Source organism: Salvelinus fontinalis, chromosome 2, assembly GCF_029448725.1.
Source record: "Salvelinus fontinalis isolate EN_2023a chromosome 2, ASM2944872v1, whole genome shotgun sequence".
NCBI lineage: Eukaryota > Metazoa > Chordata > Actinopteri > Salmoniformes > Salmonidae > Salvelinus > Salvelinus fontinalis.
In genome coordinates, this window is record NC_074666.1 from 97,465,371 (window position 1) to 97,490,136 (window position 24,766).

A 24,766-nucleotide genomic window follows, 5' to 3' on the forward strand; every position below is an offset into this window, starting at 1 on the left:
GAGAACAGCAGAGCAGAGAGAGAACTCTGTTGCTATAGTAACCCTGCATCACAACACTCTGTTGCTATAGTGACCCTGCATCACAACACTCTGTTGTACAATTTGTTTAATTCAATTCCACATATTTAATTGTTTTGTATTTCATTTCATGTTTGTTTCACGTTTCAACCAGTCGCAGGTTAACGTCAACCTGACAGAGGAAACGTAACATCAATAACCAAACTGTTTTCACAATTAACAGGCTTTTCTTGTTTCAAGTCTGTTTTATTATGAAAAGTACAATATATCCTTGTATACTTGTACAACTATGGAGCGTATGTCCATATATAATTATACAATTTGTTATTCAACATAAAAGACAACAAATGATCACATTGGTATTTTAACGGTGTTATTGTCACAATTATAGGAAGACACGCATGTGTGTGTCCTGTGTGTCCACTGTGTGTGTGTGTCTGGGTTTGTTTGTTTGTCCAGTTTGTGTGTGTGTCCAGTGTGTCCACTGTGTGTGTGTGTGTGTGTGTGTGTGTGTGTGTGTGTGTGTGTGTGTCCTGTGTGTCCACTGTGTGTGTGTGTGTGTCCAGTGTGAGTGTGTGTGTGTGTCCAGTGTGAGTGTGTGTGTCCAGTGTGAGTGTGTGTCCAGTGTGTGTGTGTGTGTCCTGTGTGTGTGTCCAGTGTGTCTGTGTGTGTGTATCCAGTGCGTGTGTGTGTGTGTCCAGTGTGTGTGTGTTTCCAGTGTGTGTGTGTGTGTGTGTCCAGTGTGTGTGTGGGTGTGTGTCCAGTGTGTGTGTGTGTCCAATGTGTGTGTGTGTGTGTGTGTCCAGTGTGTGTTTGTGTTTCCAGTGTGTGTGTGTGTGTGTGTCCAGTGTGTGTGTGTCCAGTGTGTGTGTATCTGTCCAGTGTGTGTGTGTGTGTCCAGTGTGTGTGTCCAGTGTGAGTGTGTGTGTCCAGTGTGAGTGTGTGTGTGTGTCCAGTATGAGTGTGTGTGTGTGTCCAGTGTGTGTGTGTGTGTGTGTCCAGTGTGAGTGTGTGTCCAGTGTGTGTGTGTGTGTGTCCAGTGTGTGTGTGTGTGTGTCCAGTGTGAGTGTGTGTCCAGTGTGTGTGTGTGTGTGTGTGTGTGTGTGTCCAGTGTGTGTGTATCTGTCCAGTGTGTGTGTGTGTGTGTGTGTGTGTCCAGTGAGTGTGTGTGTGTGTGTGTCCAGTGTGTGTGTGTGTGTCCAGTGTGTGTGTATCTGTCCAGTGTGTGTGTGTGTGTGTGTCCAGTGTGTCTGTGTTTGTGTGAGTGTGTGTGTGTGTGTGTGTCCAGTGTGTGTGTATCTGTCCAGTGTGTCTGTGTGTGTGTCCAGTGTGAGTGTGTGTGTGTCCAGTGTGAGTGTGTGTGTGTGTCCAGCGTGAGTGTGTGTGTGTGTCCAGTGTGAGTGTGTGTGTGTCCAGTGTGAGTGTGTGTGTGTGTGTCCAGTGTGTGTGTGTCCAGTGTGTGTGTGTGTGTGTGTGTCCAGTGTGTGTGTGTCCAGTGTGTGTGTGTGTGTGTGTGTGTGTGTGTGTGTGTGTGTGTGTGTGTGTGTGTGTGTGTGTGTGTGTGTGTGTGTGTGTCCAGTGTGTGTGTGTGTGTGTGTGTGTGTGTGTCTGTGTGTGTGTCCAGTGTGAGTGTGTGTGTGTCCAGTGTGAGTGTGTGTGTGTGTCCAGCGTGAGTGTGTGTGTGTGTCCAGTGTGAGTGTGTGTGTGTCCAGTGTGAGTGTGTGTGTGTGTCCAGTGTGTGTGTGTGTGTGTGTGTCCAGTGTGTGCGTGTGTGTGTGTGTGTGTGTGTGTGTGTGTGTGTGTGTGTGTGTGTCCAGTGTGTGTGTGTGTGTGTGTGTGTGTGTGTGTGTCCAGTGTGTGTGTGTGTGTGTGTGTGTGTGTGTCCAGTGTGTGTGTGTATGTGTGTGTGTCCAGTGTGTGTGTGTCCAGTGTGTGTGTGTCCAGTGTGTGTGTGTGTGTGTGTGTGTGTGTGTGTGTCCAGTGTGTGTGTGTGTGTGTGTGTGTGTGTGTGTGTGTGTGTGTGTGTGTGTGTGTGTGTGTGTGTGTGTGTGTGTCCAGTGTGTGTGTGTATGTGTGTGTGTCCAGTGTGTGTGTGTCAGGTTATTATTTCAGGGACACTGAGTCGCCATTAAACCAAACCCTAAACCCTGGATAGAGGGGCTCAGTGAATGTGGAGGTGAATGTGATCAGGTGGGTCAGTGTGTCAGAGGAGGCTCTATAGAAGGACAGAGTGCCGGCTGGCCAGTCCAGATACACTCCTACTCTGTGGGAGCTGGAGGAGGGGACGTCTATGGTAGTGGGATTATTATTGTGACTGGCAATGTAACTGTAATCAGAGCAGAACAGACTCCAGGACTTGTCATTGTATCCAAGACAACAGTCGTTAACCCTTCCTCTCCTGCTGATTCCTTTATATGTCACTCCTATATCAGCCCTTCTCCCACTCCACTCTACCTCCCAGTAACAGCGCCCAGTCAGACCCTCTCTACACAGCACCTGTCCCCAGTCCTCAAATCTCTCTGGGTGATCAGGATACGGCTGCTCCTCTGTCCTACGTGTCACCTTTCTGTTCTCCTCAGACAGAGAGAGGAGTCTGTTTACTGTGTTTGGGTCCAGTGTGAGATCACAGACATCTGATGGATGAAACCAGACACAATATTAGAAATCATCATCATTCACATTGGAATGTTAACTAACTTTTCACTAATTCATTTAATGTAGATGTTTCTAGGTATCAAAAGGAGAAGTTAAGGTAACTTGAGACTTGTTGAATGATCATATGTTATACTGTCTGGTAACATAAAACACACTTATTCCCATGAATTACACACACACACACACACACTGGACACACACAAACTGGACAAACACACACACACACACACACACACACACACACACACACACACACACACACACACACACACACACACACACACACACACACACACACACACACATTGTCAAATCAACTCTTTGTAAACGTTGGTATCCCTGATTTCTGCTTCTGTAGAACTACAGCTGATATTTAATATGACCAAGTAAGTAATGATGGTGGTCTTTGACTTTGACTTAACTTGAATTAAGACTTATTCTTAGTCATATTCTTCACAGCAGTCAACACTCACATTTTCTAAGCCCAGGTTTCATTGTGTTCTCTCCACCATGTTCCACACTGTAGCGGTAAGCAGAAGAACAGACAGTCATTGAGGGATACACCTGAACTCTCACACACACACACACACACACACCACACACACACACACACCCACACACAAACACACACACACACACACACACACACACACACATTCACACACACATTCACACATATAACTTTGTCCAAGTGGTGGTCAGAATGTTTGTCTTAACTAGCCTGATGAGTCAAACATGTCTGATATGAACATTGACATAAACCCTCTACATACTTGAGTTTCTCCAGTCTGCAGTGTGGATCCTCCAGTCCAGCAGAGAGCAGTCTGACTCCTGAGTCTCCTGGGTGATTGTAGCTCAGATCCAGCTCTCTCAGGTGTGAGGGGTTTGACCTCAGAGCTGAGACCAGAGAAGCACAGCCTTCCTCTGTGACTAGACAGCCTGACATCCTGCAAAGAGTCAAATCATAATAAAATCACTCTGCTATTCTTTGGTGGTGAAAATAGTGGCAGAATATTTTTTCAACATATTCAGATACATCAGTGTCCTGAAACCTGCCATATCTATTCATAAATTGATGTATCATTATTAGAAATGATCAGAATATTACTTGTAGAGACAAAAATGTATAGTACAAATATTTGAGTAGACTGACTCGACCAGTTTAAAAAGCAGTATCAGTCATAAGACAGACAGTGAGGTATCAGATTTAGATTGTATTGAGTATACAGTCCACACCATCTCTATTTTGACAGTGAAGCTAACATTTTTAATGTGGCTCTATACTCCAACATTTTGGATTTGAGATCAAATGTTTCATATGAGGTGACAGTATATAATGTCACCTTTATTTGAGGGTATTTTAATACATATCTGTTTCACGGTTTGAAATAAAAGCACTTTATATACCTCGTCCCCCGTTTGAATTTGTCATAAGTAATCTGACCAATTCACTTATAGTGCATTAAATTAAAGTAGTCAAAAGTTTAGTATTTGGTCTGACATTCCTTGAACGCAATGACTACATCAAGCTTGTGACTTAAACTCGTTAATTGCATTTGCAGTTTGCTTTGGTTGTGTTTTGGTTGAGTTTTGGGTATGTTTTGCCCAATATTAAAATGGTGGATGATGAATGGAGTAATCTTCTGTCTCAGTGAGTAGATAACATGTTTCTAAACACTACTAAAAAAATGCTGATGATGCCATGATTTACACAAATCATGAATGAATCATTAATAAAAATAAGTGAGAAAGTTACGGAGGCTACAACAAAACATGCTAACCTCTCACCATTACCAATAACAGAGGTTACAACAAAACATGCTAACCTCTCACCATTACCAATAACAGAGACTACAACAAAACATGTTAACCTCTCACCATTACCAACAACAGAGGCTACAACAAAACATGCTAACCTCTCACCATTACCAATAACAGAGACTACAACAAAACATGCTAACCTCTCACCATTACCAATAACAGAGACTACAACAAAACATGCTAACCTCTCACCATTACCAATAACAGAGGCTACAACAAAACATTCTAACCTCTCACCATTACCAATAACAGAGGCTACAACAAAACATGCTAACCTCTCACCATTACCAATAACAGAGGCTACAACAAAACATTCTAACCTCTCACCATTACCAATACCAGAGGCTACAACAAAACATTCTAACCTCTCACCATTACCAATAACAGAGGCTACAACAAAACATGCTAACCTCTCACCATTACCAATAACAGAGGCTACAACAAAACATGCTAACCTCTCACCATTACCAATAACAGAGGCTACAACAAAACATGCTAACCTCTCACCATTACCAATAACAGAGGCTACAACAAAACATGTTAACCTCTCACCATTACCAATAACAGAGACTACAACAAAACATGTTAACCTCTCACCATTACCAATAACAGAGGCTACAACAAAACATGCTAACCTCTCACCATTACCAATAACAGAGGCTACAACAAAACATGCTAACCTCTCACCATTACCAATAACAGAGGCTACAACAAAACATGCTAACCTCTCACCATTACCAATAACAGAGGCTACAACAAAACATACTAACCTCTCACCATTACCAATAACAGAGACTACAACAAAACATACTAACCTCTCACCATTACCAATAACAGAGGCTACAACAAAACATGCTAACCTCTCACCATTACCAATAACAGAGGCTACAACAAAACATTCTAACCTCTCACCATTACCAATAACAGAGGCTACAACAAAACATTCTAACCTCTCACCATTACCAATAACAGAGGCTACAACAAAACATGCTAACCTCTCACCATTACCAATAACAGAGGCTACAACAAAACATGCTAACCTCTCACCATTACCAATAACAGAGGCTACAACAAAACATGCTAACCTCTCACCATTACCAATAACAGAGGCTACAACAAAACATGTTAACCTCTCACCATTACCAATAACAGAGACTACAACAAAACATGTTAACCTCTCACCATTACCAATAACAGAGGCTACAACAAAACATGCTAACCTCTCACCATTACCAATAACAGAGGCTACAACAAAACATGCTAACCTCTCACCATTACCAATAACAGAGGCTACAACAAAACATGCTAACCTCTCACCATTACCAATAACAGAGGCTACAACAAAACATACTAACCTCTCACCATTACCAATAACAGAGACTACAACAAAACATGCTAACCTCTCACCATTACCAATAACAGAGGCTACAACAAAACATGCTAACCTCTCACCATTACCAATAACAGAGGCTACAACAAAACATGCTAACCTCTCACCATTACCAATAACAGAGGCTACAACAAAACATGCTAACCTCTCACCATTACCAATAACAGAGGCTACAACAAAACATACTAACCTCTCACCATTACCAATAACAGAGACTACAACAAAACATACTAACCTCTCACCATTACCAATAACAGAGGCTACAACAAAACATGCTAACCTCTCACCATTACCAATGACAGAGGCTACAACAAAACATGTTAACCTCTCACCATTACCAATAACAGAGGCTACAACAAAACATGCTAACCTCTCACCTTTACCAATAACAGAGGCAACAACAAAACCTGCTAACCTCTCACCATTACCAATAACAGAGGCTACAACAAAACATGCTAACCTCTCACCATTACCAATAACAGAGGCTACAACAAAACATGCTAACCTCTCACCATTACCAATAACAGAGGCTACAACAAAACATGCTAACCTCTCACCATTACCAAAAACAGAGGCTACAACAAAACATGCTAACCTCTCACCATTACCAATAACAGAGGCTACAACAAAACATGCTAACCTCTCACCATTACCAATAACAGAAGCTACAACAAAACATTCTAACCTCTCACCATTACCAATAACAGAGGCTACAACAAAACATGCTAACCTCTCACCATTACCAATAACAGAGGCTACAACAAAACATACTAACCTCTCACCATTACCAATAACAGAGGCTACAACAAAACATGCTAACCTCTCACCATTACCAATAACAGAGGCTACAACAAAACATGCTAACCTCTCACCATTACCAATAACAGAGGCTACAACAAAACATGCTAAACTCTCACCATTACCAATAACAGAGGATACAACAAAACATGCTAACCTCTCACCATTACCAATAACAGCGGCTACAACAAAACATACTAACCTCTCACCATTACCAATAACAGAGGCTACAACAAAACATACTAACCTCTCACCATTACCAATAACAGAGGCTACAACAAAACATGCTAACCTCTCACCATTACCAAAAGCAGAGGCTACAACAAAACATGCTAAACTCTCACCATTACCAATAACAGAGACTACAACAAAACATGCTAACCTCTCACCATTACCAATAACAGAGGCTGAAACAAAACATGCTAACCTCTCACCATTACCAATAACAGAGGCTACAACAAAACATACTAACCTCTCACCATTACCAATAACAGAGACTACAACAAAACATGCTAACCTCTCACCATTACCAATAACAGAGGATACAACAAAACATGCTAACCTCTCACCATTACCAATAACAGAGGATACAACAAAACATGCTAACCTCTCACCATTACCAATAACAGAAGCTACAACAAAACATGCTAACCTCTCACCATTACCAATAACAGAGGCTACAACAAAACATGCTAACCTCTCACCATTACCAATAACAGAGGCTACAACAAAACATGCTAACCTCTCACCATTACCAATAACAGAGGCTACAACAAAACATACTAACCTCTCACCATTACCAATAACAGAGGCTACAACAAAACATGCTAAACTCTCACCATTACCAATAACAGAGGATACAACAAAACATGCTAACCTCTCACCATTACCAATAACAGCGGCTACAACAAAACATACTAACCTCTCACCATTACCAATTACAGAGGCTACAACAAAACATACTAACCTCTCACCATTACCAAAAGCAGAGGCTACAACAAAACATGCTAAACTCTCACCATTACCAATAACAGAGACTACAACAAAACATGCTAACCTCTCACCATTACCAATAACAGAGGCTGAAACAAAACATGCTAACCTCTCACCATTACCAATAACAGAGGCTACAACAAAACATACTAACCTCTCACCATTACCAATAACAGAGTCTACAACAAAACATGCTAACCTCTCACCATTACCAATAACAGAGACTACAACAAAACATGCTAACCTCTCACCATTACCAATAACAGAGGATACAACAAAACATGCTAACCTCTCACCATTACCAATAACAGAGGATACAACAAAACATGCTAACCTCTCACCATTACCAATAACAGAGGCTACAACAAAACATGCTAACCTCTCACCATTACCAATAACAGAGACTACAACAAAACATGCTAACCTCTCACCATTACCAATATCAGAGGGGGTCTGATCTTTGTGCCTCTGTAACTTTCTCATTCATCATTATTCACGATTCATTCCTGAGTAATCATATCATGGTAGCATCCACATGAATGTAGAAGTGTTCAGAAACATCTTCTATTCTTACTGACAAAACAAGTGAAGTGACTCCAAAATGACAGGACATTATTCACCATTCAGTTTCTATTAGGAAAAACATCATCCAAAACACAACCAAGACAAACTGCAAATGAATTCAACAAGTTTGTAGAATCACAAGCTTGATGTAATCACTGCAGGCATGGAATATGGGACCAAATACTAAACTTATGACTACTTTAATACAATATAAGTGAATTTGTCCAAAATATTAAGACTTCTTCAAATCGGAGAACTACATACATAAAGTGCTTTCATTTCTAAACAGTAAAATATATATGAATGAAAATACCCTCAAATAAAAGGTGACATTCTGGACTGTTGCCTAATATGGAACATTAATTATGAAATCCAAAATACTGGAGTACAGTGATCCCTCGCCACTTCGCGGTTCACTTATCGCGGATTCGCTATTTCGCTGATTTTCATAATGCATTTTTTTTTTTTTTTTGGTGCATTGTGCTCTGCATTCTGATTCGCTAAAAACTCACTCCCGCTTCTTGTATCAAAACATGCTACGAATTGTGCTATCATTTTGTCGTCTCGTGCAGTTATGTGTACGTACATAAAACAGCTTGGCAAATTTACATTAAGTTGGCCAAATTATCTTGTAATTTCGAACATCTCCTAAACCCATAATGTCGACGAAACGGCCTACACGTGAGTCACTGTATTTGTATACATGTAATAGTTGCTAATTGTAAAAAAAAAAAAAGTTTTCTATTTCGCGGATTTCACTTATCGCGGGTCATTTTCGGAACGTAACCCCCGCGATAAACGAGGGATTACTGTATAGCACCAAATGTAAAACTGTAATCTTCACTGTCCAAACACATATGGTGTGGACTATGTGTGTCTGGTAAACACATGTGGATCTGGTGAACAGTTATCACTTGTTGACCAACTACAGGAATACTGACCTCAGAGTCTCCAGTTTACAGTGGGGATTCCCCAGTCCAGCAGAGAGCAGCTTCACTCCTGAATCCTTCAGGTCATTGTTACTCAGGTCCAGCTCTCTCAGGTGTGAGGGGTTTGACCTCAGAGCTGAGACCAGAGAAGCACAGCCTTCCTCTGTGACTAGACAGCCTGACAGCCTGCAAAGAGTCAAATCATATTAAAATCACACTGTTATTCTTTGATCGTCAAAATTCGCGGCGGTATATTTTTCCAACATTTTCAGATATATCAGTGTCCTGAAACCTGCCATATCTATTCATAAACTAATGAATGTGTCATTATTATAAATGATCATGATATTACTTGTAGAGAGAAACATTTATATCCTAAATATTTGAGTAGACTGACTCGACCAGTTTAAAAAGCAGTATCAGTCATAAGACAGACAGTGAGGTATCAGATTTAGATTGTATTGAGTATACAGTCCACACCATCTCTATTTTGACAGTGAAGCTAACATTTTTAATGTGGCTCTATACTCCAACATTTTGGATTTGAGATCAAATGTTTCATATGAGGTGACAGTATATAATGTCACCTTTATTTGAGGGTATTTTAATACATATCTGTTTCACGGTTTGAAATAAAAGCACTTTATATACCTCGTCCCCCGTTTGAATTTGTCATAAGTAATCTGACCAATTCACTTATAGTGCATTAAATTAAAGTAGTCAAAAGTTTAGTATTTGGTCTGACATTCCTTGAACGCAATGACTACATCAAGCTTGTGACTTAAACTCGTTAATTGCATTTGCAGTTTGCTTTGGTTGTGTTTTAGTTGAGTTTTGGGTATGTTTTGCCCAATATTAAAATGGTGGATGATGAATGGAGTAATCTTCTGTCTCAGTGAGTAGATAACATGTTTCTAAACACTACTAAATAAATGCTGATGATGCCATGATTTACACAAATCATGAATGAATCATTAATAAAAATAAGTGAGAAAGTTACAGAGGCTACAACAAAACATGCTAACCTCTCACCATTACCAATAACAGAGGCTACAACAAAACATGCTAACCTCTCACCATTACCAATAACAGAGACTACAACAAAACATGCTAACCTCTCACCATTACCAATAAATGAGGATACAACAAAACATGCTAACCTCTCACCATTACCAATAACAGAGACTACAACAAAACATTCTAACCTCTCACCATTACCAATAACAGAGGCTACAACAAAACATGCTAACCTCTCACCATTACCAATAACAGAGGCTACAACAAAACATGCTAACCTCTCACCATTACCAATAACAGAGGCTACAACAAAACATGCTAACCTCTCACCATTACCAATAACAGAGGCTACAACAAAACATGTTAACCTCTCACCATTACCAATAACAGAGACTACAACAAAACATGTTAACCTCTCACCATTACCAATAACAGAGGCTACAACAAAACATGCTAACCTCTCACCATTACCAATAACAGAGGCTACAACAAAACATGCTAACCTCTCACCATTACCAATAACAGAGGCTACAACAAAACATGCTAACCTCTCACCATTACCAATAACAGAGGCTACAACAAAACATACTAACCTCTCACCATTACCAATAACAGAGACTACAACAAAACATACTAACCTCTCACCATTACCAATAACAGAGGCTACAACAAAACATGCTAACCTCTCACCATTACCAATGACAGAGGCTACAACAAAACATGTTAACCTCTCACCATTACCAATAACAGAGGCTACAACAAAACATGCTAACCTCTCACCTTTACCAATAACAGAGGCAACAACAAAACCTGCTAACCTCTCACCATTACCAATAACAGAGGCTACAACAAAACATGCTAACCTCTCACCATTACCAATAACAGAGGCTACAACAAAACATGCTAACCTCTCACCATTACCAATAACAGAGGCTACAACAAAACATGCTAACCTCTCACCATTACCAAAAACAGAGGCTACAACAAAACATGCTAACCTCTCACCATTACCAATAACAGAGGCTACAACAAAACATGCTAACCTCTCACCATTACCAATAACAGAAGCTACAACAAAACATTCTAACCTCTCACCATTACCAATAACAGAGGCTACAACAAAACATGCTAACCTCTCACCATTACCAATAACAGAGGCTACAACAAAACATACTAACCTCTCACCATTAACAATAACAGAGGCTACAACAAAACATGCTAACCTCTCACCATTACCAATAACAGAGGCTACAACAAAACATACTAACCTCTCACCATTACCAATAACAGCGGCTACAACAAAACATGCTAACCTCTCACCATTACCAATAACAGCGGCTACAACAAAACATACTAACCTCTCACCATTACCAATAACAGAGGCTACAACAAAACATACTAACCTCTCACCATTACCAATAACAGAGGCTACAACAAAACATGCTAACCTCTCACCATTACCAAAAGCAGAGGCTACAACAAAACATGCTAAACTCTCACCATTACCAATAACAGAGACTACAACAAAACATGCTAACCTCTCACCATTACCAATAACAGAGGCTGAAACAAAACATGCTAACCTCTCACCATTACCAATAACAGAGGCTACAACAAAACATACTAACCTCTCACCATTACCAATAACAGAGACTACAACAAAACATGCTAACCTCTCACCATTACCAATAACAGAGACTACAACAAAACATGCTAACCTCTCACCATTACCAATAACAGAGGATACAACAAAACATGCTAACCTCTCACCATTACCAATAACAGAGGATACAACAAAACATGCTAACCTCTCACCATTACCAATAACAGAAGCTACAACAAAACATGCTAACCTCTCACCATTACCAATAACAGAGGCTACAACAAAACATGCTAACCTCTCACCATTACCAATAACAGAGGCTACAACAAAACATGCTAACCTCTCACCATTACCAATAACAGAGGCTACAACAAAACATACTAACCTCTCACCATTACCAATAACAGAGGCTACAACAAAACATGCTAAACTCTCACCATTACCAATAACAGAGGATACAACAAAACATGCTAACCTCTAACCATTACCAATAACAGCGGCTACAACAAAACATACTAACCTCTCACCATTACCAATAACAGAGGCTACAACAAAACATACTAACCTCTCACCATTACCAAAAGCAGAGGCTACAACAAAACATGCTAAACTCTCACCATTACCAATAACAGAGACTACAACAAAACATGCTAACCTCTCACCATTACCAATAACAGAGGCTGAAACAAAACATGCTAACCTCTCACCATTACCAATAACAGAGGCTACAACAAAACATACTAACCTCTCACCATTACCAATAACAGAGACTACAACAAAACATGCTAACCTCTCACCATTACCAATAACAGAGACTACAACAAAACATGCTAACCTCTCACCATTACCAATAACAGAGGATACAACAAAACATGCTAACCTCTCACCATTACCAATAACAGAGGATACAACAAAACATGCTAACCTCTCACCATTACCAATAACAGAGGCTACAACAAAACATGCTAACCTCTCACCATTACCAATAACAGAGACTACAACAAAACATGCTAACCTCTCACCATTACCAATATCAGAGGGGGTCTGATCTTTGTGCCTCTGTAACTTTCTCATTCATCATTATTCACGATTCATTCCTGATTATTCATAATCATGGTAGCATCCACATGAATGTAGAAGTGTTCAGAAACATCTTCTATTCTTACTGACAATACAAGTGAAGTGACTCCAAAATGACAGGACATTATTCACCATTCAGTTTCTATTAGGAAAAACATCATCCAAAACACAACCAAGACAAACTGCAAATGAATTCAACAAGTTAGTAGAATCACAATCTTGATGTAATCACTGCAGGCATGGAATATGGGACCAAATACTAAACTTATGACTACTTTAATACAATATAAGTGAATTTGTCCAAAATATTAAGACTTCTTCAAATCGGAGAACTACATACATAAAGTGCTTTCATTTCTAAACAGTAAAATATATATGAATGAAAATACCCTCAAATAAAAGGTGACATTCTGGACTGTTGCCTAATATGGAACATTAATTATGAAATCCAAAATACTGGAGTATAGCACCAAATGTAAAACTGTAATCTTCACTGTCCAAACACATATGGTGTTGACTATGTGTGTCTGGTAAACACATGTGGATCTGGTGAACAGTTATCACTTGTTGACCAACTACAGGAATACTGACCTCAGAGTCTCCAGTTTACAGTGGGGATTCCCCAGTCCAGCAGAGAGCAGCTCCACTCCTGAATCCTTCAGGTCATTGTTACTCAGGTCCAGCTCTCTCAGGTGTGAGGGGTTTGACCTCAGAGCTGAGACCAGAGAAGCACAGCCTTCCTCTGTGACTCCACAGCCTGACAGCCTGACAAAGAGATCATCATGACACAAACACACTGTTAATTTAACACCAGTAGTGTAGAAGGACAATGGCAGATGCATTTGGTTAATTCTCCCAAACAACATATAGATTCATCTTCCGTCTCCAAGAACTATATGGTCATTTTGTTATACTAATGTGAACATCAATGCATTGATTCAATATATTTTTCAATATAATATTATGTACATATTATAATACATATTTTTCTCTAAACTGAATATTTCTTCCTGATGATTAGTTCTTATATGTCATTTTATTTACTCACAGAACAGCTCTGGAGGCTTTGACCACTGGCAGCAGCCTCAGAAGACCTTCCTCTGATCTGGAGTATTTCTTCAGGTCAAACACATCCAGCTCCTTTTCTGAAGTCAGCAACACAAAGACCAGAGCTGACCACTGTGCAGGTGACAGGTAGGGTTCTGAGAGACTTCCTGATCTCAGGTATCTTTGGATCTCCTGCACTAGAGAATGGTCATTCAGTTCATTCAGACAGTGGAACAGATTGATGCTCCTCTCTGGAGAGGGATTCTCCCTGATCTTCTCCTTGATGTACTTGACTGTTTCTTCGTGGGTCTTTGAGCTGCTTCTTGTCTTTGTCAGCAGACCTCGTAAGTGCTTCTGATTGGACTCCAGTGAGAGGCCCAGAAGGAAGCGGAGGAAAAGGTCCAGGTTTCCCGTCTCACTTTGTAAGGCTTTATCCACAGCACTCTTGTAGACAGTAACTTTAGGCTTGTCTCTGAACAGCGCAGTAAAGTGGCTGAACATTGATTGAGGATCATCCATTAGATTCTCATTGTTGTTGATGAATGAGAGGAACACATATACAGCAGCCAGAAACTCCTGAATGCTCAGATGAACAAAGCAGTACACCTTGTCCTGGTACAGCCCACATTCCTCTTTAAAGACCTGTGTGCACAATCCTGAGTACACTGAGACTTCATTGACATCAATGCAAGCCTCTTTCAGGTCTTTTTCATAGAAAATCAGATTGCCATTCACAAGCTGTTGAAAAGCCAATTTTCCCAGTGACAGAATGCTCTCTTTATTCCAGTGTGGACCTGTCTCTTCTTTCCCAAGATACTTTTCATTCTTCTGTTTGGTATGAAACACCACAAGGCGTGTGTACATCTCAGTCAGAGTCTTGGGCATCTCTTCTCTCTTATGTTTCAGCATGTGTTCAAGGACTGTTGCAGAAATCCAACAGAAGACTGGAATGTGGCACATGATGTGGAGGCTCCTTGATGTCTTTATGTGTGAGATGATTCTGCTGGCCAGGTCCTCATTACTGTATCTCTTCCTGAAGTACTCCTCCTTCTGTGGGTCATTGAACCCTCGTACCTCTGTCACCTGGTCAACACACCCTGAAGGGATCTTATTGGCTGCTGCAAGTCGGGTAGTTATCCAGAGGAGAGCAGAGGGAAGCAGATTTCCCGTGATGAGATTTGTCAGCAGAACATCCACTGAGGTTGACTCTGTGACGTCACAACAGATCTTGTTCTTCTGGAAGTCTAGGGGCAGTCGGCACTCATCCAGACCATCAAAGATGAACAGAACTTTGTACTTGTCGTAGTTGGAGATTCTTGATTGTTTGGTTTCCATTGAAAAGTGATTGAGAAGTTCAATGAAAGTGTGTTTGTCCTCTTTCATCAAATTCAGCTCCCGAAAAGGGAATGAAAATACAAATTGGACATCCTGATTTGCTTTTCCTTCAGCCCAATCCAGAATGAACTTCTGCACAGAGACTGTTTTTCCAATGCCAGCGACTCCCTTTGTCAGCACAGTTCTGATACGTTTGTCTTGTCCAGTTAAAGGTGTGAAGATGTCGTTACATTTGATTGCAGTCTCTGGTCTTGCTTGTTTCCTGGTTGTTGTCTCAATCTGTCTCAGCTCATGTTCATTATTGACCTCTCCTGTTCCACCCTCTGTGATGTAGAGCTCTGTGTAGATCTTATTGAGAAGTGTTGGGTTTCCTTGTTTAGCGATCCCCTCAAATACACATTGAAACTTCTTCTTTAGATTAGATTTGAGTTCACGTTGGCAAATCACAGCAAGTTCATCTGAATGAAGAAATACCACAGAGGATATTAATATTACGTCTGTTTTAATGCCTACAGTATTGTAGGACTGTTATAAAGTTTTAAATTATAATAATTTCTTCTCTTAACTGACTGTATAAATGTGTAAATGTTTTCATAATGCATTACAGACTGGTGTGACTGATTACATTATTATTGGTATTGTTGATGGTATTATTAATGTTGTCTCTCTCCCTCCTCTCTAATCTCTCTCTCTCTCTCTCTCTGTTGCTACAATATCATTGAGTTACACAGCTACTTTAGCTGTACTTTAGCTACAGCTTTTAAATGTTATAAAACACCATTCAACATGAGGCAGGCAGATCTTACATTTCTCCAGTGTGTCAGCAAGCTCCTTCTGGTTCATTTTCCTCAGGACGTGCAGTGTGATCTTCAGAGCCCCCTCTCTGGCACTGCTCTCCTGCTTCTCATCTTCAGTGTCCACCACTTCCTTATCCTGCTTCTGACTCTCAAAGCCTTCTGGGAGTTCTGGACTAAGAATCCTCTTGAACATCTTCAGCTCGTTCTTCACAAATGTCATAATATTCTCTTCAAGGAACTGAAATAAATCAAGTAAATAAGTTAAGCAAGAGACAAAATGCTTTCTCATTAACACATTAATGAATGATTGACAGATCAACTTTGAGGTAAACAAAAACAAATGTACATAACAGGACCACATACACTGAATATGGAGGCCAGGTCTGTTTGATGACTCTGGGAAGACTGACCACTGAGAATCTCTGACTCTGATCTCTCCTGTTGGTTTCTGTGGACAAAACATGAGATTACATCTCCTCATCCAGGGAGTATACACACACACACACACACACACACACACACACACACACACACACACACACACACACACACACACACACACACACACACACACACACACACACACACACACACACTAGGACTATGAAAATGGACAAAAGGATTAGCCTATGGATGATGAAAACAACCAAAATAAATGGGAAAATGGGAGAGGAGAAATGACTAGAGACAGTGTTGTTTAACTCACTGACCTTGACCCATGAGTTCTTCTTACCTTTGTTCAGTAGAAAAGTCTCCCTCTCTAAAGTTTAGAGGATAATCCATAGACTTGTCACTCTTCATGGACACACAGCTGGGTACAGGGGAGGCTGGTCTCTTCCGCTTGAATGGTCTTCAACACAACAGAGACAAACATTACATCTCTCATCTACTCTGAGCTCAGATGGGGAAACATAAGAAGAGTTTCATTCCTAAAAGCTAATTATCCATTTTCAGAAATGTTCGTAAATTAGCTTTCATTGTTTAAAGAAATTATGTTTATGTTAAGTTATGTTTATATTTTTTTGCTAAATGAGGAGATGGAACGTGGGTACCTGCTCTATAAACCAATGAGGAGATGGCACGTGGGTACCTGCTTCTATAAACCAATGAGGAGATGCAGCGCGAACTGCGTCACAAATAGAACTGACTTCCAGACGCTCGTTGGCGCATGCGAGCAGTGTGTCATTTTTAATAACGAAATTCATTTAGCGACGCGAGCGTTGTAGTCAGCCCCGCTAAAAGGCTGGTGTCGTTACTCTGCCTTCTCCGGGGGCATGTTAAGGTAAATTTACTAACCGGGAAGGTTGAATTATGTAATTTATTGGTGGGCTGGAAGACGCACTCTTGTCTTTTCTATTCCGAGGTTGTTTACTCGCAATATCAGATATTAAGACGTTTTTTATAATGAATGTTTACTAAGGTTGAGGTTCTGACTAGTGATTATTTACCCGGTGTTCAATTCCTGCTATTGAGGCGCCCTGAAAATAATATTCAAAAGATTGGTCCTTGGACACAGAGGGGTTAAACACTAAAGTTACCGTCCATCTAGTGAAGAGAGGAGAACCAGACAGAGGTAGCCAGCATCCGTCAAAGAGAGAATGATGTATTGTTAGCTAAGTTAACTAGGATGCTGCTGGTATAGTAGCTAGCTAACTTACCGAGCTGTACCGACTAGCTTGGCTAGCTAGCTGGTCGTTCTGTACCTCGTCTCGATGAAAATGACGAATCCGGTGAACCACAAAATGAAACAAGGATAGAGAGTGAAAAGGATCTGGCTACACTCATACTGTCCCTGACCGTAAAGAAAAAAAGCTAATTGAACACTGAACTTCGGTGTCTCAACACTGTAGTGAACTCCGTCGTTATTCCCCAAGATCACCTCAGCCAACTCTGCGCGTAACCGGACAATATGTTTGGCGCCACACCGTACGTGGACGCGGACAGTTCTGTACGGGGACGCGGACAGTTCTGTACGGGGACGCGGGCAGTTCCAGAACGCGGACATGAGCAGTGCAACACAATCAACTAAACCCAGTCTTTACAGTGGGTTACATTAGTAATATTCATTTTTTATTATTATGTTAAACAAACATCATACGTTTTTTATAACAATATGTTGAGATCTGGACCCATATCGCCAATGTGTCTCAGAGTAGAAAATTGGTTGTATAAGTGCTGAGAATAAAGACATTTTACACTTATGGGTATACATTAAAGCTATGCATGAAGTCTCTAGTCCCACCTAGTCGGCAGATATGTAGGACACATCGTGAGCTGTCTTAAGTAGTTAAGAGTTAACAGCAGGTGTCTTGATAATACTATAGAATAATGCAGTGAGTCAGTGGTTCCTGCGTCACATGTAATTGCTTTGTAGTAGTTAAAAATAATGTTTTATATTTCTATATGATCAATCTATAAATAATATAGACCTACATGCAACAGTGTGTGTTGTGCTTTTGGCAATGATTTATGTATAATAATTATGTATCACAAGTGATACCATGTATGTCTGCATTGAGTTCTGACTTTATTTTAGCAGATGTACTAATGCCTATTTCTGAAGATTAACTCAGGTTTTCACCCAGTGGCTAAGGAGTTGGAGCTGTGGCTGAAAGGTGGCAGGTTCAAATCCTGGGCCGGACGCTGGAAAAAACGAGAGGAATTGATCTGACCACTGGAGGGCTGCTGGGTTCACATCCTCAAAACATTCACCTTTTGTTGATCAGAACTCTAGAGGTTCTTCTTCACTGAACCCAAAAATATATATAACTTTTAGTGGTTCCATATATTAAGGAAGTGATAGAAGCCTTTTTGGTTCAATAAGAAACCTTATTTTCTAAGAGTGTATAATAAACATGTTTTTCTTTTGATTATTTAATTATCTACATCATGTTATTTCAAGTTATCCCTTTGGAGCGCAACATCATGTTGTTAAATAATAATCCTAAATTGGGCATGGCAATAAAATGGGCAATTGAAGGCATCTATGGTGTAATATGTGTTTGATGAAAATGCACATTGTATGCAACGTCGTAGGCAACATTATTGGGAAGGGACTTGATGCCTACTATGCCAAAGATATTTAGTTGTTAAACGGGTGTGAAGCGTGTGTTCATATAACGGTTATATTGTCAAAAATCTGCTTGTAACAACGATCAGAATTGGTTAAAAAAATATGCATTCCATTATATTAGAACCCCTGCAGTACCTCCACAGACCCCGGATTGAGAACCCCTGCAGTACCTCCACAGACCCCGGATTGAGAACCCCTGCAGTACCTCCACAGACCCCGGATTGAGAACCCCTGCAGTACCTCCACAGACCCCGGATTGAGAACCCCTGATTTAGCAGATGCTCTTATCCAGAGAGATTTACAGTAAGTGCATTCATCTTATGATAGCTATTTATTTTGGAAATAAACTTAATAAAATCTTCATAAAATTGTCATCTTACCTCTTAGCTTTGGTGTCATGTCCCCCAGAGAGACTCATTTTAGAGGCAGGTCCCCCCTCTCTCTCCACAGAGAGACTCATTTTAGAGCACTGTCCCCTAAACAGAGATCCGGCATGTTGGTTGTGGTTAACACAGTGACAACAAATAATTGGTTTTCATTTTTTCATTATTTCTTTGAGAAATAAAACATTTACTAACAGACATAGAAACAGTCAGGTGATTTAATGCATCACATGAACATGTAGTTGTGACATTTCATCTCCATGGTAACTGTCAATCATAATAATAAGTCACTGTTTGTTAAGGTAGTTATAGACAGTACAACAATAATAATAATAATAAGTCACTGTTTGTTAAGGTAGTTATAGACAGTACAGCAACAATAACAATAATAATAATAATAATAAGTCACTGTTTGTTAAGGTAGTTATAGACAGTACAGCAACAATAATAATAATAATAATAATAAGTCACTGTTTGTTAAGGTAGTTCTCGACAGTACAGCAACACAAGGCCATGTCTCACAATTATTTGTATTCACTAACAGTAGGCTATTTATTGTCTTTCAATCTGTTATTTTCTAAATGTATCTGAGAATATAGACAGAAGGGCTGAAATGGACATGATTGATCTGAGGGGGAAATCATTGATCCATTCAGAAAGGTTTTTTGCATCAAATAAGAGATTTTATATTATGTAAAGTAGACTTGGTTATAATGTATAATAGCAGTTTGTTAGTGATATGCAGATCAAGGTCTATACCTCAGCTATAGCCTACATATCATAGATGACCAGTCTAAACCTGTTCAGGTCAGTTCACATAATGTTATAGTCCTACCAGTAGCAGGACAGAGCATGTACACTATATATACAAAAGTATGTGGACACCCCTTCAAATGAGAGAATTCAGCTATTTCAGCCACACCCGCTGCTGACAGATGTATTGAATCGAGCAGACCGCCATGCAATCTCCATAGACAAATGTCATAGGATGCCACCTTACCAACAAGTCAGTTCGTCAAATTCCTGCCCTGCTAGAGCTGCTCCGGTCAACTGTAAGTGCTGTTATTGTGAAGTGGAAACGTCTAGGAGCAACAACGGCTCAACTGTGAAGTGGAAGGCCACACAAGCTCACAGAACGGGCCAACCGAGTGCAGAAGAGCATAAAAATGGTCTGTCCTCGGTTGCAACACTCACTACCAAGTTCCAATCTGCAACGTCAGCAAAATAACTGTTCGTCGGGAGCTTCATTAGTTAGAAATGGGTTTCCATGGTCGAGCAGCCGCACACAAGATCACCATGTGAAACGCCAAGCATCTGCTTGAGTGGTGTAAAGCTCGCCGCCATTGGACTCTGGAACAGTGGAAACGTGTTCGTTGGAATTATGAATCACGCTTCACCATCTGGCAGTCCGACGGACGAATCTGGGTTTGGCGGATGCCAGGAAAACGCTACCTGCCCGAATGCATAGTGCCAACTGTAAAGTTTGGTGGAGGAGGAATAATGGTGAGGGGCTGTTTTTCATGGTTCGGGCCCCCTAGTTCTAGTGAAGAGAAATCTTAACTCTACAGTATAAAATTACATTCTAGATGATTCTGTGCTTCCAACTTTGTGGCAACAGTTTGGAGAAGGCCATTTCCTGTTTCAGCATGACAATGTCCCCGTGCACAAAGCGAGGTCCATACAGAAATGGCTTGTCGAGATCGGTGTGGATGAACTTGACTGGCCTGCACAGAGCCCTGACCTCAACCAATCGAACACCTTTGGGATGAATTGGAACGCCGACTGCGAGCCAGGCCTAATCACCCAACATCAGTGCCTGACCTCACTAATGCTCTTGTGGCTGAATGGAAGCAAGTCCCTGCAGCAATGTTCCATCATCTAGTGGAAAGCCTTCCCAGAATTGTGGAGGCTGATATAGTAGCAAAGGGAGCAACTCCATATTAATGGACATGATTTTGGAATGAGATGTTCGACTAGCAGGTGTCCACATACTTTTGGTCATGTAGTGTATATAGCCTAATCTAAATTAAATCAAATTGTATTGGTCACAATGTCAGAGCGGCATAGACTAAGATACAGTAGAATAGTATAGAATACAGTATATACATATGAGATGAGTAATGCATAGACTAAGATACAGTAGAATAGTATAGAATACAGTATATACATATGAGATGAGTAATACATAGACTAAGATACAGTAGAATAGTATAGAATACAGTATATACATATGAGATGAGTAATGCCAGATATTTATAGCCGAGGCCAGATACTTTTCACAACATTTCCAACAGAGACCATCAGGTTGGTCGGCATGATTAGTGACCATACTGTAGCTCAAACCTACTGTGACTGTTGAATATCTGACGACGACCTAACGTTATAATAGTTCGTAGCCTACCTACCAGAATCTGCCCGTCTTTCCTTCAATTCAACACATTTATCTGTCTTCTAATGCAGTGGTGTAAAGTACTTAAGTAAAAATACTTTAAAATCTGTCCTTTACTTTACTATTTATATTTTGAACAACTTTTACTTTTACTTCACTACATTCATGTAGAAAATAATGTACTTTTTACTCCGTACATTTTCACTGACACCCAAAAGTTCTCGTGACATTCTGAATGCTTAGCAGGACAGAAAATTGTCCTATTCACACACTTATCAAGAGAACATCACTGGTCATCCCTACTGCCTCTGATCTGGCAGACTCACTAAACACAAATGCATCGTTTGTAAAGGATGTTTGAGTGTTGGAGTGTTCCCCTGGCTATCCGTCAATTTAAATAACAAGAAAATTGTGCCGTCTGGTTTGTTTAATAAAAGGAATGTTCAATTATTACTACTTTACTTTTACTTTTGATACTTAATATTTCAAACCAAATACTTTTAGACTTTTCCTGAAGTAGTATTTTACTGTGTGACTTTCCCTTTTACTTGAGTCATGTTCTATGAAGGAATCTTTCCTTTTGCTCCAGTTTGAGAACTGAGTTCTGTTTCCACCACTGTTCTAACGTTCCATATGAGACACAGTTTCAACAGACATTCTGGAACTGCGTCGGCTACAAAGTTACTTTACATTTCATATCAGGAAATAAAGTAATGGTCACTGGGTGAATTTGTTTTGCATTGCCCGGCTCCCCGGGTGAACAGAGTTTGCGCATTTTAGACCATTCCAATAAATGTCCACTCAGCTGTAGCACCGGGCCATGCAAAACGAACTTCCCACTGTCGCAGCGCACTGAGACACAGAGTTCTAATCCCAGACGCGTTTCTTCAAGACATCTCTCTTACATTATTTTTGATAAACATATAATTTACTGGAAAACAAGTTGAGCCGTGTTTTTTTCCTCCAAAATGTGAGTTACTGTCGGCCTTTAATAATTGTAAGAATGTTAATTTGTATGCCTTAAATCTATCTTAAAATATTTGCTGATTAGTTGAATCAGGTGTGTAAGTGCTGGTAAGAACAAAAGGATTGAGAAACCCTGAGATAAACATAAAACCATATAATTGAAAAGCTCCTCCACCATCTTTACCAGACGTTTTACTGATAACATGTCGGCCTACAGATTAGTTTACACTTTGAAAACTGCTGTCGCTGTCTGTCAGCAACTCGGCTCAAGTAGCAGTTCTACTAACTAGTAATATCTCATTCCAGGTATTCATTATCTTACTCTGTCCTTTAGAATAACTTATTGTTCAAAGATACTTACCTCTTTTTTCTTCTTCTCCCCATATTGCTTTTCCTTTCTACTCTGTCGTCTCAAAATGGATCCTGAACATAAGAACAACTTTACTTTCTGTTTCAGCTCAGCCGTCTCCCCACCCTGATAGTAAAGTATTTTATTGGTAGCTTCCACTAGATGGCAGTAAACACCTGATGTAACTACACTTTACAACTATGTGTTCGATTTCATGCAAGCAGTGTCCCAGAGGAGGGTACTGACCTAGGGTCACCCCCCCCCCCTCTCCATGTAATCTGATTCATTATGATCTAGGATCAGGTCCCTTCTCTCCATGTAATCTGATTCATTATGATCTGGGATCAGGTCCCTCCTCTCCATGTAATCTGATTCATTATGATCTGGGATCAGGTCCCCCCTCTCCATGTAATCTGATTCATTATGATCTAGGATCAGGTCCCCCTCTCCATGTAATCTGATTCATTATGATCTAGGATCAGGTCCCCCCTCTCCATGTAATCTGATTCATTATGATCTAGGATCAGGTCCCCCCTCTCCATGTAATCTGATTCATTATGATTTAGGATCAGGTCCCCCTCTCCATGTAATCTGATTCATTATGATCTAGTATCAGGTCCCCCTCTCCATGTAATCTGATTCATTATGATTGTTTTGTCTAATGTCTCTTTATATTCATGTAGCCTGGGGGCCATGTAATCTGATTCATTATGATTGTTTTGTCTCATGTCTCTTTATATTCATGTAGCCTGGGGGCCATGTAATCTGATTCATTATGATTGTTTTGTATCATGTCTCTTTATATTCATGTAGCCTGGGGGCCATGTAATCTGATTCATTATGATTGTTTTGTCTCATGTCTCTTTATATTCATATAGCCTGGGGGCCATGTAATCTGATTCATTATGATTGTTTTGTCTCATGTCTCTTTATATTCATGTAGCCTGGGGGCCATGTAATCTGATTCATTATGATTGTTTTGTCTCATGTCTCTTTATATTCATGTAGCCTGGGGGCCATGTAATCTGATTCATTATGATTGTTTTGTCTCATGTCTCTTTATATTCATATAGCCTGGGGGCCATGTAATCTGATTCATTATGATTGTTTTGTCTCATGTCTCTTTATATTCATGTAGCCTGGGGGCCATGTAATCTGATTCATTATGATTGTTTTGTCTCATGTCTCTTTATATTCATGTAGCCTGGGGGCCATGTAATCTGATTCATTATGATTGTTTTGTCTCATGTCTCTTTATATTCATGTAGCCTGGGGGCCATGTAATCTGATTCATTATGATTGTTTTGTCTCATGTCTCTTTATATTCATGTAGCCTGGGGGAAATGTAGCTGTATTGAAATGACCTTGTTTTATAACCTTCTTTGTTGCTCAGTGGTACTTCAGTTGTCCTGACCACGTCCAGTTCTTTCACACAGTAATGCTCCAGCATCCACTCAGAGATTATGCATCTAATGCATTCCTCAAATACTGCAGAGTTGTTCAGCAAGTCCCTGAGATGGTCCTGTTCAACCACATGTATTAGTTTATTTGTCAGGTGA

At 40.1% G+C, this 24,766-nt stretch overlaps 1 protein-coding gene across 1 annotated transcript; it reads right to left on the reverse strand.

Moving 5' to 3' along the window:
• Window positions 1-243: 243 nt before the first annotated feature.
• On the reverse strand, window positions 244-23,292 carry LOC129868511 (NLR family CARD domain-containing protein 3-like). Its single transcript, XM_055942563.1, has 11 exons — window positions 23,220-23,292; window positions 19,501-19,596; window positions 16,781-16,897; window positions 16,411-16,495; window positions 16,057-16,285; window positions 13,917-15,708; window positions 13,460-13,633; window positions 9,181-9,354; window positions 3,447-3,620; window positions 3,147-3,193; window positions 244-2,651 (listed from the first exon to the last, which is right to left on the reverse strand). Exons 1-11 carry the CDS (start codon window positions 23,240-23,242, stop codon window positions 2,122-2,124), a joined length of 3,441 nt encoding a protein of 1,146 aa, XP_055798538.1. The 5' UTR covers window positions 23,243-23,292; the 3' UTR covers window positions 244-2,121.
• Window positions 23,293-24,766: the final 1,474 nt, after the last annotated feature.

Bases quoted from the DNA above. Each gene is read 5' to 3' on its own strand.
- LOC129868511 (XM_055942563.1), bottom strand. From the start codon at position 23,242: ATGGGGAGAAGAAGAAAAAAGAG. The intron at 13,634-13,916 runs GTGAGTAAATAA...TCTCTTTGTCAG, and splicing joins AAAGCCTCCAGAGCTGTTCT to GCTGTCAGGCTGTGGAGTCA. The intron at 2,652-3,146 runs GTGAGTGTTGAC...TTCATCCATCAG, and splicing joins GAAACCTGGGCTTAGAAAAT to ATGTCTGTGATCTCACACTG.